The sequence below is a fragment of the Cherax quadricarinatus genome, chromosome 67 (assembly GCF_038502225.1).
Source record: "Cherax quadricarinatus isolate ZL_2023a chromosome 67, ASM3850222v1, whole genome shotgun sequence".
Taxonomy (NCBI): Eukaryota; Metazoa; Arthropoda; class Malacostraca; order Decapoda; family Parastacidae; genus Cherax; species Cherax quadricarinatus.
The window spans coordinates 20,691,847-20,709,500 of record NC_091358.1 but is presented as its reverse complement, the minus strand read 5'-3'; the positions used below and the strand labels follow the sequence as shown (position 1 = coordinate 20,709,500).

The window sequence follows — 17,654 nt, the reverse complement described above, 5'->3', positions numbered from 1 at the left end:
TACCTACACCTGGGCTACCTACACCTGGGCTACCTACACCTGGGCTACCTACACCAGGGCTACCTACACCTGGGCTACCTACACCTGGGTTACCTACACCTAGGTTACCTACACCTGGGCTACCTGCACCTGGGCTACCTACACCTGGGCTACCTACACCTGGGCTACCTATACCTGGGTTACCTACACCTGGGCTACCTACACCTGGGCTACCTGTACCTGGGCTACCTACACCTGGGCTACCTACACCTGGGCTACCTGCACCTGGGCTACCTACACCTGGGGTACCTATACCTGGGCTACCTACACCTGGGCTACCTACACCTGGGCTACCTACACCTGGGCTACCTACACCTGGGCTACCTACACCTGGGCTACCTACACCTGGGTTACCTACGCCTGGGCTACCTACAACTAGGCTACCTACACCTGAGCTACCTACACCTGGGCTACCTACACCTGGGCTACCTGCACCTGGGCTACCTACACCTGGGTTACCTACACCTGGGCTACCTACACCTGGGCTACCTATACCTGGGCTACCTACACCTGGGCTACCTACACCTGGGTTACCTACACCTGGGCTACCTACACCTGGGCTACCTACACCTGGGCTACCTACACCTGGGCTACCTACAACTAGGCTACCTACACCTGAGCTACCTACACCTGGGTTACCTACACCTGGGTTACCTACACCTGGGCTACCTACACCTGGGCTACCTACAACTAGGCTACCTACACCTGAGCTACCTACACCTGGGTTACCTACACCTGGGCTACCTACACCTGGGCTACCTACACCTGGGCTACCTACAACTAGGCTACCTACACCTGAGCTACCTACACCTGGGTTACCTACACCTGGGCTACCTACACCTGGGCTACCTACACCTGGGCTACCTACAACTAGGCTACCTACACCTGGGCTACCTACACCTGGGTTACCTACACCTGGGCTACCTGCACCTGGGCTACCTACACCTGGGCTACCTACACCTGAGCTACCTACACCTGGGCTACCTACACCTGGGTTACCTACACCTGGGCTACCTACACCTGGGCTACCTACACCTGGGCTACCTACACCTGGGCTACCTACACCTGGGCTACCTACAACTAGGCTACCTACACCTGAGCTACCTACACCTGGGTTACCTACACCTGGGTTACCTACACCTGGGCTACCTACACCTGGGCTACCTACAACTAGGCTACCTACACCTGAGCTACCTACACCTGGGTTACCTACACCTGGGCTACCTACACCTGGGCTACCTACACCTGGGCTACCTACAACTAGGCTACCTACACCTGGGCTACCTACACCTGGGTTACCTACACCTGGGCTACCTTCACCTGGGCTACCTACACCTGGGCTACCTACACCTGAGCTACCTACACCTGGGTTACCTACACCTGGGCTACCTACACCTGGGCTACCTACACCTGGGCTACCTACACCTGGGCTACCTACACCTGGGCTACCTACAACTAGGCTACCTACACCTGAGCTACCTACACCTGGGTTACCTACACCTGGGTTACCTACACCTGGGCTACCTACACCTGGGCTACCTACAACTAGGCTACCTACACCTGAGCTACCTACACCTGGGTTACCTACACCTGGGCTACCTACACCTGGGCTACCTACACCTGGGCTACCTACAACTAGGCTACCTACACCTGAGCTACCTACACCTGGGTTACCTACACCTGGGCTACCTACACCTGGGCTACCTACACCTGGGCTACCTACAACTAGGCTACCTACACCTGGGCTACCTACACCTGGGTTACCTACACCTGGGCTACCTGCACCTGGGCTACCTACACCTGGGCTACCTACACCTGAGGTACCTACACCTGGGCTACCTACACCTGGGTTACCTACACCTGGGCTACCTGCACCTGGGCTACCTACACCTGGGCTACCTACACCTGAGCTACCTACACCTGGGCTACCTACACCTGGGCTACCTACAGCTGAGCTACCTACACCTGGGCTACCTACACCTGGGCTACCTACAGCTGAGCTACCTACACCTGGGCTACCTACACCTGGGCTACCTACACCTGGGCTACCTACACCTGGGCTACCTACACCTGGGCTACCTACACCTGGGCTACCTACACCTGGGCTACCTACACCTGGGCTACCTACACCTGGGCTACCTACACCTGGGCTACCTACACCTGGGCTACCTACACCTGAGCTACCTACACCTGGGCTACCTACACCTGGGCTACCTACACCTGGGCTACCTACACCTGGGCTACCTACACCTGGGCTACCTACACCTGGGCTACCTGCACCTGGGCTACCTACACCTGGGCTACCTACACCTGGGCTACCTACACCTGAGCTACCTACACCTGGGCTACCTACACCTGGGCTACCTACACCTGGGCTACCTACAGCTGAGCTACCTACACCTGGGCTACCTACACCTGGGCTACCTACACCTGGGCTACCTACACCTGGGCTACCTACACCTGGGCTACCTACACCTGGGCTACCTACACCTGGGCTACCTGCACCTGGGCTACCTACATCTCTCACACTACATTAAGTAATAAATGTATTGTGTATGTATTGAACTTTTTATTGTGTTTTTAATGCCTAGTTCTATCACTAACTTAATATAAGTTAGTGTAAACTTGTTGTCTGCCATTTATATGCATTTATAAATGGAAAAAAATGGCGTTCTGCTTTCCGGCGATAGCCTGGAACCTAACCTGCCGTATAAGTGGGGCCCTACTGTATATCCATATTCTCCTTGTCACAAACATATGGAAAACAATATAATCTAGTAGAAGCAGTAGTAGTAGGCTGGTAGACAGCAACCGCCCAGGGAGGTACTACCGTCCTGTGGTAGTAGGCTGGTAGACAGCAACCACCAAGGGAGGTACTACCGTCCTGTGGTAGTACGTTGGTAGACAGCAACCGCCCAGGGAGGTACTACCGTCCTGTGGTAGTAGGCTGGTAGAGAGCAACCTCCCAGGGGGGTACTACCATCCTGTGGTAGTAGGTTGGTAGACAGCAACCACCCAGGGAGGTACTACCGTCCTGTGGTAGTAGGTTGGTAGACAGCAACCGCCCAGGGAGGTACTACCGTCCTGTGGTAGTAGGTTGGTAGACAGCAACCACCCAGGGAGGTACTACCGTCCTGTGGTAGTAGGCTGGTAGACAGCAACCGCCCAGGGAGGTACTACCGTCCTGTGGTAGTAGGTTGGTAGACAGCAACCGCCCAGGGAGGTACTACCGTCCTGTGGTAGTAGGTTGGTAGACAGCAACCGCCCAGGGAGGTACTACCGTCCTGTGGTAGTAGGTTGGTAGACAGCAACCACCCAGGGAGGTACTACCGTCCTGTGGTAGTAGGCTGGTAGACAGCAACCGCCCAGGGAGGTACTACCGTCCTGTGGTAGTAGGTTGGTAGACAGCAACCGCCCAGGGAGGTACTACCGTTCTGTGGTAGTAGGTTGGTAGACAGCAACCGCCCAGGGAGGTACTACCGTCCTGTGGTAGTAGGTTGGTAGACAGCAACCGCCCAGGGAGGTACTACCGTCCTGTGGTAGTAGGTTGGTAGACAACAACCACCCAGGGAGGTACTACCGTCCTGCCAAGTGAGTGTAAAACGAAAGCCTGTAATTGTTTTACATGATGGTAGGATTGCTGGTGTGTTTTGTCTGTCTCATAAATATGCAAGATTACAGGTATGTCTTGCTACTTCTACTTAAACTTAGGTCACACTACACATACATGTACACTTTTATTTATACACACTCATCTGAGTTTTCTTTGATTTTATCTTAGTTCTTGTTCTAATTACTTTTCCTTTTATATCCATGGGGAAGTGGAATAAGAATCTTTCCTCCGTAAGCCATGCGTGTTGTAAAAGTCAACTAAAATGCCGGGAACAATGGGCTAGTAACCCCTTTTCCTGTAAAAATTGCTAAAAAGAATAAGAAGAAAATTGTCAAAGTGGGAAGTTTGAATGTGCGTGGATGTTGTGCAAATGATAAGAAAGAGATGATTGTGGATGTTATGAATGAGAAGAAGCTGGATGTCCTGGCTTTAAGTGAAACAAAGTTGAAGGGGGTGGGAGAGTTTCAATGGAGAGGAATAAATGGGATTAGGTCAGGGGTTTCAAATAGAGTTAGAGCTAAAGAAAGAGCAGCAATAATGTTGAAGGATAAGCTATGGCAGGAAAAGAGGGACTATAAATGTATTAATTCAAGGATTATGTGGAGTAAAATAAAGGTTGGATGTGAGAAGTGGGTTACAGTAAGCGTGTATGCACCTGGGGAAGAGAGAAGTATAGAGAAGAGAGAGAGATTTTGGGAAATGTTGAGTAACTGCGTAGGGAGTTTTGAACCAAGTGTGAGAGTACTTGTGGTTGGGGATTTTAATGCTAAAGTGGGAAAAAATGTTGTGGAGGGAGTAGTAGGTAAATTTGGGGTGCCAGGGGTAAATGAAAATGGGGAGCCTTTAATTGAGCTATGTGTAGAAAGAGGTTTGGTAATAAGTAATACATGTTTTATGAAAAAGAGGATAAATAAATATACAAGGTATGATGTAGCATGTAATGAAAGTAGTTTGTTAGATTATGTACTGGTGGATAAAAGGTTGATGGGTAGGCTCCAGGATGTACACGTTTATAGAGGGGCAACTGATATAGCGGATCATTATCTATTTGTAGATATAGTTAGAGTAAGAGGTAGATGGGATAAGAGGAAAATGGCAACAAGAAGTAAGAGGGAGGTGAAAGTGTATAAACTAAGGGAGGAGGAAGTTCGGGAGATATAAACAACTACTGGCAGAAAGGTGGGCTGGTGCAGGTATGAGTAGTGGGCGGGTTGAAGAGGGTTGGAATAGTTTTAAAAATGCAGTATTAGAATGTGGGGCAGAAGTTTGTGGTTATAGGAGGGTGGGTGCAGGAGGAAAGAAGAGTGATTGGTGGAATGATGAAGTAAAGGGTGTGATAAAAGAGAAAAAGTTAGCTTATGAGAGGTATTTACAAAGCAGAAGTGTTATAAGAAGAGTAGAGTATATGGAGAGTAAAAGAAAGGTGAAGAGAGTGGTGAGAGAGTGCAAAAGGAGAGCAGATGATAGAGTGGGAGAGGTACTGTCAAGGAATTTTAATGAAAATAAGAAAAATTTTTGGAGTGAGTTAAACAAGTTAAAAAAGCCTAGAGAACAAATGGATTTATCAGTTAAAAACAGAGAAGGGGAGTTAGTAGATGGGGAGATGGAGGTTTTAGGTAGATGGCAAGAATATTTTGAGGGACTTTCAAATGTCGACGAAGAAAGGGAGGCGGTAATTTCATGTACTGGCCAGGGAGGTATATCATCTTTTAGGAGTGAAGAAGAGCAGGATGTGAGTGTGGGGGAGGTGCATGAGGCACTATGTGGAATGAAAGGGGGTAAAGCAGCTGGAACTGATGGGATCATGACAGAAATGTTAAAAGCAGGGGGGGACATAGTGTTGGAGTGGTTGGTATTTTTGTTTAATAATTGTATGAAAGAGATGAAGGTACCTAGGGATTGGCAGAGAGCATGTATAGTCCCTTTATATAAAGGGAAGGGGGACATAAGAGATTGTAAAAATTATAGAGGAATAAGTTTACTGAGTATACCAGGAAAAGTGTACTGTAGGCTTATCACTGAAAGAATTAGAGCTAAGACAGAATGTAAATTGCAGATGAGCAAGGAAGTTTTAGAATGGGTAGGGGATGTATAGATTAAGTGTTTACATTGAAGCATATATGTGAACAGTATTTAGATAAAGGTAGGGAAGTTTTTATTGCATTTATGGATTTAGAAAAGGCATATGATAGAGTGGATAGAGGAGCAATGTGGCAGATGTTGCAAGTTTATGGAATAGGTGGTAAGTTACTAAATGCTGTAAAGAGTTTTTATGAGGATAGTGAGGCTCAGGTTAGGGTGTGTAGAAGAGAGGGAGACTACTTCCCGGTAAAAGTAGGTCTTAGACAGGGATGTGTAATGTCACCATGGTTGTTTAATATATTTATAGATGGGGTTGTAAAAGAAGTAAATGCTAGGGTGTTCAGGAGAGGGGTGGGATTAAATTATGGGGAATTAAATACAAAATGGGAAGTGACACAATTACTTTTTGCTGATGATACTGTGCTTATGGGAGATTCTAAAGAAAAATTGCAAAGGTTAGTGGACAAATTTGGGAATGTGTGTAAAGGTAGAAAGTTGAAAGTGAACATAGAAAAGAGTAAGGTGATGAGAGTATCAAATGATTTAGATAAAGAAAAATTGGATATCAAATTGGGGAGGAGAAGTATGGAAGAAGTGAATGTTTTCAGATATTTGGGAGTTGACGTGTCAGCGGATGGATTTATGAAGGATGAGGTTAATCATAGAATTGATGAAGGAAAAAAGGTGAGTGGTGCATTGAGGAATATGTGGAGGCAAAAAACGTTATCTATGGAGGCAAAGAAGGGAATGTATGAAAGTAAAGTAGTACCAACACTCTTATATGGGTGTGAAGCTTGGGTTGTAAATGCAGCAGCGAGGAGGTGGTTGGAGGCAGTGGAGATATCCTATCTAAGAGCAATGTGTGGTGTAAATATTATGCAGAAAATTTGGAGTGTGGAAATTAGGAGAAGGTGTGGAGTTAAAAGTATTAGTCAGAGGGCTGAAGAGGGTTTGTTGAGGTGGTTTGGTCATTTAGAGAGAATGGATCAAAGTAGAATGACATGGAGAGTGTATAAATCTGTAGGGGAGGGAAGGCGGGGTAGGGGTCATCCTCGAAAAGGTTGGAGGGAGGGGGTAAAGGAGGTGTTGTGGGCAAGGGATTTGGAATTCCAGCAAGCGTGCGTGAGCGTGTTAGATAGGAGTGAATGGAGACAAATGGTATTTGGGACCTGACGATCTGTTGGAGTGTGAGCAGGGTAATATTTAGTGAAGGGATTCAGGGAAACCGGTTATTTTATATAACTGGACTTGAGTCCTGGAAATGGGAAGTACAATGCCTGCACTCTGAAGGAGGGGTTTGGGATATTGACAGTTTGGAGAGATATATTGTGTATTTTTATACATATATACTTCTAAACTGTTGTATTCTGGGCACCTCTGCAAAAACAGTGATTATGTCTGAGTGAGGTGAAAGTGTTGAATGATGATGAAAGTATTTTCTTTCTCTTTGGGAGACGGTCGACTTGTTAAAAAAAAAAAAAATCTGAAACCCTTACAACCATTAAGACAGTGAATGTGTGCACATTATGTTAATATGTTAGAATCCTCTATAATCATAATTAAGTCTATAATTCTTTAAACAATTAAACATGATAAAAGCCATATAGCATGTACTAATATGATATTCAGTTCTCTTGTATTCAATGTAGCAACTAAATTTATATTTACAACCACCTAAGAGGCTATATATGACCAGTTATTTTGTTATTGTCTTATTAATCTTAAGTTAGTCTTAAGTTTGCCTGAAATATGTGCATATTAAGGGAGTTTGAACATGTACACCTGAATGTTGTTCACCTCTGTACAATCATTATATCATGCAGAATTATTATCTTATCTTATACGCTAAGATATACACCTTTGCATATGTACAATGAACACCACCACTCAGTATACATACTGAGACACTGTTTACAGTGTGCAAACACTCACTGCTCACTGTACATACACTGTCACCACTCACAGTGTACAATGTCACTGCTCACAGTGTACATACACTGTCACTGCTCACAGTGTACAATGTCACTGCTCACAGTGTACATACACTGTCACCACTCACAGTGTACAATGTCACTGCTCACAGTGTACATACACTGTCACTTATCACAGTGTACAATGTCACTGCTCACAGTGTACATACACTGTCACCACTCACAGTGTACAATGTCACTGCTCACAGTGTACATACACTGTCACTGCTCATAGTGTACAATGTCACTGCTCACAGTGTACATACACTGTCACTGCTCACAGTGTACAATGCCACTGCTCACAGTGTACATACACTGTCACCACTCACAGTGTACATACACTGTCACCACTCACAGTGTACAATGTCACTGCTCACAGTGTACATACACTGTCACCACTCACAGTGTACAATGTCACTGCTCACAGTGTACATACACTGTCACCACTCACAGTGTACATACACTGTCACCACTCACAGTGTACAATGTCACTGCTCACAGTGTACATACACTGTCACCACTCACAGTGTACATACACTGTCACCACTCACAGTGTACAATGTCACCACTCACAGTGTACATACACTGTCACCACTCACAGTGTACAATGTCACTGCTCACAGTGTACATACACTGTCACCACTCACAGTGTACAATGCCACTGCTCACAGTGTACAATGTCACTGCTCACAGTGTACATACACTGTCACCACTCACAGTGTACAATGCCACTGCTCACAGTGTACAATGTCACTGCTCACAGTGTACATACACTGTCACCACTCACAGTGTACAATGCCACTGTCACACTGCTCACAGTGTACATACACTGACACTGCTCACAGTGTACATACACTGTTACACTGCTCACAGTGTACATACACTGTCACACTGCTCACAGTGTACATACACTGACACTGCTCACATTGTACATACACTGTCACACTGCTCACATTGTACATACACTGTCACACTGCTCACAGTGTACATACACTGACACTGCTCACAGTGTACATACACTGTCACACTGCTCACAGTGTACATACACTGTCACACTGCTCACAGTGTACATACACTGTCACACTGCTCACAGTGTACATACACTGTCACACTGCTCACAGTGTACATACACTGTCACACTGCTCACAGTGTACATACACTGTCACACTGCTCACAGTGTACATACACTGTCACACTGCTCACAGTGTACATACACTGTCACACTGCTCAGTGTACATACACTGACACTGCTCACAGTGTACATACACTGTTACACTGCTCACAGTGTACATACACTGTTACACTGCTCACAGTGTACATACACTGTTACACTGCTCACAGTGTACATACACTGTTACACTGCTCACAGTGTACATACACTGTTACACTGCTCACAGTGTACATACACTGTTACACTGCTCACAGTGTACATACACTGACACTGCTCACAGTGTACATACACTGTCACTGCTCACAGTGTACATACACTGTCACTGCTCACAGTGTACAATGCCACTGCTCACAGTGTACATACACTGTCACTGCTCACAGTGTACATACACTGACACTGCTCACAGTGTACATACACTGACACTGCTCACAGTGTACATACACTGTCACACTGCTCACAGTGTACATACACTGACACTGCTCACAGTGTACATACACTGACACTGCTCACAGTGTACATACACTGTCACTGCTCACAGTGTACATACACTGTCACTGCTCACAGTGTACATACACTGTCACTGCTCACAGTGTACACACACTGTTACACTGCTCACAGTGTATATACACTGTTATACTGCTCACAGTGTACACACACTGTTACACTGCTCACAGTGTATATACACTGTTATACTGCTCACAGTGTACATACACTGTCACTGCTCACAGTGTACATACACTGTCACTGCTCACAGTGTACATACACTGTCACTGCTCACAGTGTACATACACTGTCACTGCTCACAGTGTACATACACTGACACTGCTCACAGTGTACACACACTGTTACACTGCTCACAGTGTATATACACTGTTATACTGCTCACAGTGTACATACACTGTCACTGCTCACAGTGTACATACACTGTAACTGCTCACAGTGTACATACACTGTCATTGCTCACAGTGCATATATACTAATATACAATCCTCGTATATTCACCGGAGGGAAGGATGTCACTGCTGGCTCCACCGTGGTGCTAGCACTATTCTTGGTATCTTTGGGAAGAGGGAACTGCGGCCTGGTGGCATTGCCAGCCTCACTGCTGGCACCTGCTGCTAGCACTGCTGGGTTGTTGGCACTGCCACCACCCTGAGCACTGCCACCATCACTGGCACTCTCACTGCCAACATCACTGCGAGAGTAACACCATTTTAACCTCTACATGACGTATATGGATACAGTGGAACCCTGGTTTTCGTCCAGTCCGAATATCGTACAATTTGGATTTCGACCACTTTTTTTGGCAAATTTTTACCCCGGATTTTGTACATCCACTTGGAAATCGTCTGTATCAGATGCGTCCGCCTGCCCGGGCTGCCACCACTCACACGTACCTTACTCAGTTTGTCTCTGTCACTTGTTCAGTGAACAATACTCCGCACATTCATCTAATGTTTTTGATACTTGTTTATTGAGTGCGACTGCGAAATAATCCAACGTGGGGCCAAAGAAAGTTCAAAGTGCCAGCCCTTTGGTAGAGAAGGTGAGAAACATGATAGAATTCAAGAAAGAGCTTGTATCAAAATACAAAAGTGGCGTATGTGTGGCCGAGGTCACCAGAATGTATGGGAAGTCCAAATTAACAATCAGTTCCATCCTGGCAAAGAAAGTAAAAATCAAGGAAGCTGATGCTGCGAAAGGGGTAAATATGCTAATGAAACAGAGATCGCAAACAATCGAAGATGTGGAGAAGTTGTTGTTGATGTGGATCAACGAAAAACAGTTAGCAGGAGATAGTGTTGTGGAGGAGATAATTTGCAAAAAGTTAAGGCAGTTGCATGCGGATCTCGTAAAGAAAATGCCTGGAACAAGTGCTGCTGTTAGCGAATTTAAGGCCAGCAAAGGCTGGTTCAACAGATTCAAGGAGAAAAGTTGCATACACAGTGTGGTAAGGCATGGCGAGGCTGCAAGTTCGGACAAACGTGCGGCTGAAGAATTTGTTGATGAATTCAAGAAGTACGTAGAGGCTGAAGGATTTGTCCCCAACAAGTGTTCAGTTGTGATGAAACAGGCCTTTTTTGGAAGAAAATGCCAAAAGAGGACCTACATCACACAAGAGGAAAAGGCACTGCCAGGACATAAGCCTATGAAGGATAGGCTAACTCTTTTGTTCTGTGGTAACACTAGTGGGGATTTCAAAGTGAAGCATTTACTGGTGTATCACTCTGAAAATCCCTGAGTGTTCAAGAAAAACAATATCATGAAGAATAAATTGTGTGTGATGTGGAGGGCTAACAATAAGGCATGGGCCACGAGGCTAATTTTCATTGAGTGAGTCAATGATGTGTTTAGCCTGAGTGTGAAGAAATACCTCCTGGAAAATAAATTGCCACTCTAAGTGCCTCCTGCTATTGGACAATGCTCCTGCTCATCCTCCAGACTTGGAAGACCAATTGTCTGAGGAGTTTAGTTTCATCACAGTGAAGTTCTTGCCCCCTAATACCACTCCAGCCCATGGACCAGCAGGGCATTTCAAACTTCGAAAAAACTCAACACCATAGTAATATTTCAAAGGTGCTCTGAAGTTCTGGAGGAATCAATGCAATATCCTCAACTGCATAAGCCTTATAGATAAGGCTTGGCAGGAAGTGACTTCCAGGATGATGAACTCTGCTTTGAGAAAATTGTGGCCAGAATGTGTCCTCGAGAAGGATTTTGAAGGGTTTGAGGCTGACCCTGATGGCCCTATGCCTACTGTGGAATGTATTTTGTCTTTGGGGAAGTCCATGAGGTTGGATGTGAGTGGCCAGGATGTGGAAGAGTTGGTGGAGGATCACAGGGAAGAGCTAACCACTGAAGAGCTACAAGACCCTCAACTGGAACAGCAACAGATCACAGCTGAGGAAATTGCTTCAGAGGAGGAGGAAGAGAGGGGAGAATGTGCCTTCTTCAGTGATTAAGGGCATTTGTGCAAAGTGGAGGAAGATGCACAATTTTCTGGAGAATTATCACCCCTAACAAAACTGTTGCAAGCTGTGTCTGCAACATTTTCCATGACAATGGCTTGTCCCATTTTAAAAGGCAAATCTTAAAGAGATGCCAGAAACAGAGCTCCCTGGACAGAATTTTGTGTGACAGGGGTCCAGTGACTCTCAAGCTAGTCCTAGTGCCAGTAAAAGACAAAGAAGGGAAGTAACCCCAGATAGGGCTTTGATACCTGAAGTCCTTATGGAGGGGGATTCCTCTTTCAAACAATAACCTCTCCTCCCTTTCCCCGCCTCACCTTCTTCCATATGCCAACAAGAGTCTTCAATAAAGGTATGCAATAGTTATTTAAATGTTCATTTTCCATTTCATTAGTCATTTATATTTATTTCTCAGTCTTTTCTGTATGTAAAACTATAGTTATTCTCTATAAAAATATATTTTTTGTTAATATTTTTGGGTGTATGGAACGGATTAATTGGATTTACATTATTTCTTATGGGAAATATTATTTCGGTTTTCGTCCATTTCTGATTTTGACCAACCTTCTGGAACGGATTAAGGACGAAAACTAGGGTTCCACTGTATACCCAGCACATTAGGAGAGAGAAGCTTACAACAATGTTTCAGTCTGACGAGAAGCTTACAACAATGCTTCGATCGAACTTGAACCATTTACAAGCCACATTGACACATGAAGGTGAGGGAGCCAGTATCTATAGGTGAGGGGGACAGGGATGGGACAAAGAGAGGAAGAAAAAGTAGTAGTGGTAATGTTGATAGTGGAAGTAGTAGTGGTAGTGGAAGTAGTAGTGGTAGTGGAAGTAGTAGTGGTAGTGGAAGTAGTAGTGGTAGTATACACAAATAACCCGCACATAAAAGACAGAAGCTTACGACGACGTTTCGGTCCGACTTGTGTATCGTTCCAGTCACGGTATTGTGCCTTTTTGTTATTTAGTAGTGGTAGTAGAAAGTAGAGAGAGTAGATTTAGTGGCACGAGAAACAAAAAGGGGAGAGAAGGATGAAGGGAGGCAACAGCAATGGCAGTGGCAAAAGCAAAAATAATGGAGTGGTAATTGTAGTAGGAGAAGTGGGTTAAGTCTAAGGACAAGAAAAAGGAGCACTGCAGGAGAGCTACTGGCCCACAAGGGGGCAAGACCAAAAACACAGGGGAGGAAAACTGAAGGACAGAACACACTTACGCAGAAGAAAGGAAAACACAGAAAATGTTAAAAAAATAATAGGAAAGGAGTAGAGGTAGGAAGAGGAGGAGAATAAAGTTTGGAGCATTTGACAATATAATGTGAAAGGAAGGCATCTACAGAGACAAAGCCAGGACTAAGATTCATAGAAGCTGTGTATAAGTGATGCTTCAACAAGACAGTGACTGTGAAAGCTAGAAGTAGGGTAGACAGTTTTAACAGAGGACCAGTCAACAGGATGAATGTGATCTCGAACTTGACAGAAAAGAACACTATTGGTGTCGGCAAGCCTAACACTTCTTTTGTGCTCTTTAAGCCTGTCAGAAAGAGAGCGACCAGTCTCTTCAAAGTAATGGAAAGGGCAAGAGGAGCAGGAAAGAGAGTAGACACCAGGAGCATCTATAGTGGGAGGAGAAGTACGAGCTAGATTGCTGCGAAGGGTATTAGTGTGATGAAAAGTAAGTTCAATGTCTAAGGAATGGAGAGAGTTGTTGACATAAAAATGACTGGAAATGTAGGGAAGGCAGAGAACAGGAGATTTCACAGGAGCAGAGAGTTTAAGAGAGAAGAAAGTCCATTTAGCACGTGAGAAGGCAAAGTTTATGAGATGGGAAGTGTAGCCATGATGAGAGAATGAATTACATACAAAGAGTTGAAATTTCCGTGTCAAGGAACTGAGGGTCACAAATGCGAAGAACATGGAGAAAGAGAGAGATAGGAACACTTTTCTTGACAGAGGAATTATGGTAAGAAAATTAATGAATGTACATGCTACTGTGCACAGGCTTGTGATAAATTTGATGGAAAGAGCAAGATTGTTAAGAGCACTGAGAAATGGTTGGAAGAGACTAGAGTCATGAGGCCAATCAATCAATCAAGTTTATTCTCTATAAGGATTACAATGCAGGGTTTACAGATTTTGGATATTGTGTGGTTTACATGTTTTAAAATACTAATTACAGAGGGGGCCACTAGGGCACCTAGCATGGCTAGGCATTTCGGGCAGACTTAGATTAATTCTAAACTTTAAATTATTACAGATTATGGTATTAAGGCTAAGTGACTACAATATAGTTTGTGAGTTTAGCAATGTGAATGCTTTTGTTTTGGCACAATACATAGTGTCTATATTGGAGTATCATAGGCAAGCTTATGAATAGTTAGGGCTCATTATTTTAAGATTAAGATTCGTATTTCTGTGTTTATAGTCGATGGGTGAATGAGTGTAAGTGTGAACCACCAAGTGGTTTACATGTAGTTAGTTGATGGGGTGTATCAGGGAGATAAGATGTTTTCTAACTGTAGTTTTGAAGGTGATGAATGTGTCTGCAGTTCTAGAGTTCTCAGGAAGGGTGTTCCAGATTTTAGGTCCTTTGACACACATTGAATTTTTGTAAAGGTTCAGTCGAACACGGGGAATGTCATAGAGATGTTTGTGTCTTGTGTTATGCCTGTGGGTCCTGTCACAACTATCAAGAAAGCATTTTAGGTCAAGGTTAATATTGGAATTTAAGGTCCTGTAGATGTAGATTGCACAGTAGTAAGTGTGGATGTTCTGAGATCTGTGAAGAGTGGGGGGGGGGGGGTGTTGCCAGGGATGGGAGAGCAAAGATATCATCTACATAGCAAAGCCAGAGGGAAGGTCACATACACCAATACTAGGAAAAAGAACAGTCTCAAAGTATTCCCTATAAAGATTAGCAATAACAGGGGAGAGAGGAGAGCCCATAGTGATGCCAAAGCTTTGAAAATCAAATTTGCCTTGAAAGGAAACAGGAGTTAGAACCTACACAAAGGCAAATAAGATCAAGAAAGACATCAATAGGTATAGAGAGATGAAGTAACCCTTCAGTGGCCTTCACTCTGAGAAAATTAGATCATCATCAAGAGGAACACTGGTGAAGAGGGACTCAACGTCAAGTCGGGAGAGGACAAACACACACAGTGAAGTCTTGAGAGCAATGAAAGTGAGCAGCAGAAAAAATACCAAGGGAGTGAGAGTTTTGGCCAGCCAAGAGGCAAGAGAATAAGAGACAGAACCTCTGGAGGATATGACGGCCCAAGTTGGACTGAAACACTGTGGTAAGTTTCTCTCTCCTATGTGCGGCTTATTTGTGTACTCTTCCAGTCATGGTATTGTGCCTTTTTATTCTTTAAAAAAATGATAATTTTCTCTAAAAAAAGTATAATTTTAACTACATAATATAAAGTTTTATCTACATAATGTATAATTTGATGTACATAATGTATAATTTTAATTAAAAATGTATAATTTTATCTAAAAAAATGTATATAAAATACATATAATTTTATCTAAACAATGTATACTTTCATGTACATAATGTATAACTGTATCTACACAACGTATAATCTTATCTATAGAGTACAGCATGGTGCCAGTTAGTGATAGTTAGAATAATGAGATTTTTCCTCTCAGACTCTACAACTCTTGCACAACAAAATAACACCTTCAATGCAACCATTGCAACATTCAAGACCTGCTGAAAAAAAACTTTAGCAAACTGAGAAAAACTTTTGCAATTGCTAAAACTGCAGGTAATGATGCAATTTTCCTAACTGGTTTCTGTAAAAATTATTATGTCAAAGATGCAATGGTAAATATTGACAATACTGGGTAATAAATACAGGAAGGCCTCCACTTTACAGAACTTCACAGTGCTTTGCTTGACAGTGCTCCATTGTACAGTGCTTTGCTTGACAGTGCTCCATTATACAGTGCTTTGCTTGACAGCACTTCACTTTAATGTAGTGTGTGCTGTATAAGTATTTTATAGGCCTAGCTCTACTGCCTGTTTAACCCTTTGGGTGTCGAGACTCCTGCTCGCAAACTTGCCTCAGTGTTGAAGAATTTAAAAAAAAAAAAATTTTTTTCTTATGAAATGATAGAGAATCTTTTTCTGAATGTAATGAAACCAAACGTTCGAATTTTTATAAAAAACTTATGGAATTACGCTCTCGCGAAGTTAGCGGTCTCAACAATATGCACGCATTGGCGATTTTACCCACTTTACGCCCTATTTTGGGCCAATTCCTTTGTTCCACTCAACCAAACTCAGTTATTTCACTAGAGCTCTTTTTATTCTATCGAGTGAGTACAAGAAACTGCCCATTTACCTATCTCAACTACACAAAAAAGTGATCAGAAATTACTAATTTGACCAATTTCACACAAAATTCAAGAAAGGCCAATTTAAAAATAGGGGCCAGAATAAACAACGCAGACATTCCTGGCACTAAAATAACATAACATTTTCTCTGTTCATTAATCACGTCTCCTGCCCCTCTTATATTACCCTTGTTTTTCAGTTTGAATTTTTTACTGTTATTCAGACTATTGCATAATTGTAATAATTGTATAAATAATATCAGTGCATTCGTGAATGCATATCATACTGACCAGTTGACTTATACTGGACACGTGACATGATTTGTTTACTTTTGAATATCGTCAAAATTATACATTTCCGCTACTTTGAGCTCAATTTCAGGCTACTTTTCTTTTGTAAACCATTCAAAATCACCTCTATTTCTGTGATACATCTTCCATTCTATTAAATGAGACCAAGAAAACGAGAATACAACCATAAATTTTATACGAAAATACACCCCAAAATCGCTGTTTTAAACCAAAAACACGATCACAGTTTTTTTTCTCATGTACTGCTTGCTACAGGAGGTTTTTTTTATACTGCACACCCTGACCATGCAGACCCATTCTCTCATATGTAGGCCTACCAGCTTTCTTCCACAAGATTTGAAGCCGCTAAAATTTTGGCGTAGTATTACGAGACCGACACTGGCTTCAAAGCCGTAATATTATGGCACCAACACAGAAGGGGTTAAGTGAGCAATATATTTATTGTAGGAATTCTGAAATAATAAAGAATGAGTATAAATGAACACTGCTGTATTAGCAAAATGCCATAAAGTGAAGCGCTGTAAAACAGGGCCCTCCTGTAATCTTAACTTCGAACAGTGTGATCCTTCATGGAACCCATTACTGCCACTAACTGAGGCCTGCCTATATTTTGCCCTGAAAGGAAGGTGGCAGTGCTGCCTGAGTGCAAAACAATGACCAGCCTTCAAATAAGTTACTTACAAGGGTAGAGGTCAGCTAACCTGTGAGTGGTAGTGGTGGTGTAGGGTGCTGGAGGCAGGAGAGAAGGCCGGCTTGGCACTGTCGTTGATGAGTGCCACTGTGGTGGATTCTGTGGCCCCTTCGACTGAAAGATTGATTGATCTGACTGAATGCATAAGAATGATATACAAACATCCTCACTCATCCTTCAGAGTACAGGCACTGTACTACCCACTTCCAGAACTGTAACATCCTCACTCATCCTTCAGAGTACAGGCACTGTACTACCCACTTCCAGAACTGTAACATCCTCACTCATTCTTCAGAGTACAGGCACTGTACTACCCACTTCCAGAACTGTAACATCCTCACTCATTCTTCAGAGTACAGGCACTGTACTACCCACTTCCAGAACTGTAACATCCTCACTCATCCTTCAGAGTACAGGCACTGTACTACCCACTTCCAGAACTGTAACATCCTCACTCA

General features: G+C 43.7%; 1 protein-coding gene across 1 annotated transcript in view; it reads right to left on the bottom strand.

Moving 5' to 3' along the window:
• The window catches only part of LOC128699688 (collagen alpha-1(XVII) chain), a 129,849-nt gene that overhangs the window by 81,321 nt on the left and 30,874 nt on the right, over positions 1 to 17,654 (bottom strand). Inside the window, exons 5-6 of the mRNA XM_070099437.1 lie at positions 17,207 to 17,310; positions 9,878 to 10,070 (exon numbers count right to left, since the gene is read on the bottom strand). Coding sequence (XP_069955538.1) covers positions 9,878 to 10,070; positions 17,207 to 17,310 — 297 coding nt within the window. The remainder of the gene's footprint in view (positions 1 to 9,877; positions 10,071 to 17,206; positions 17,311 to 17,654) is intronic.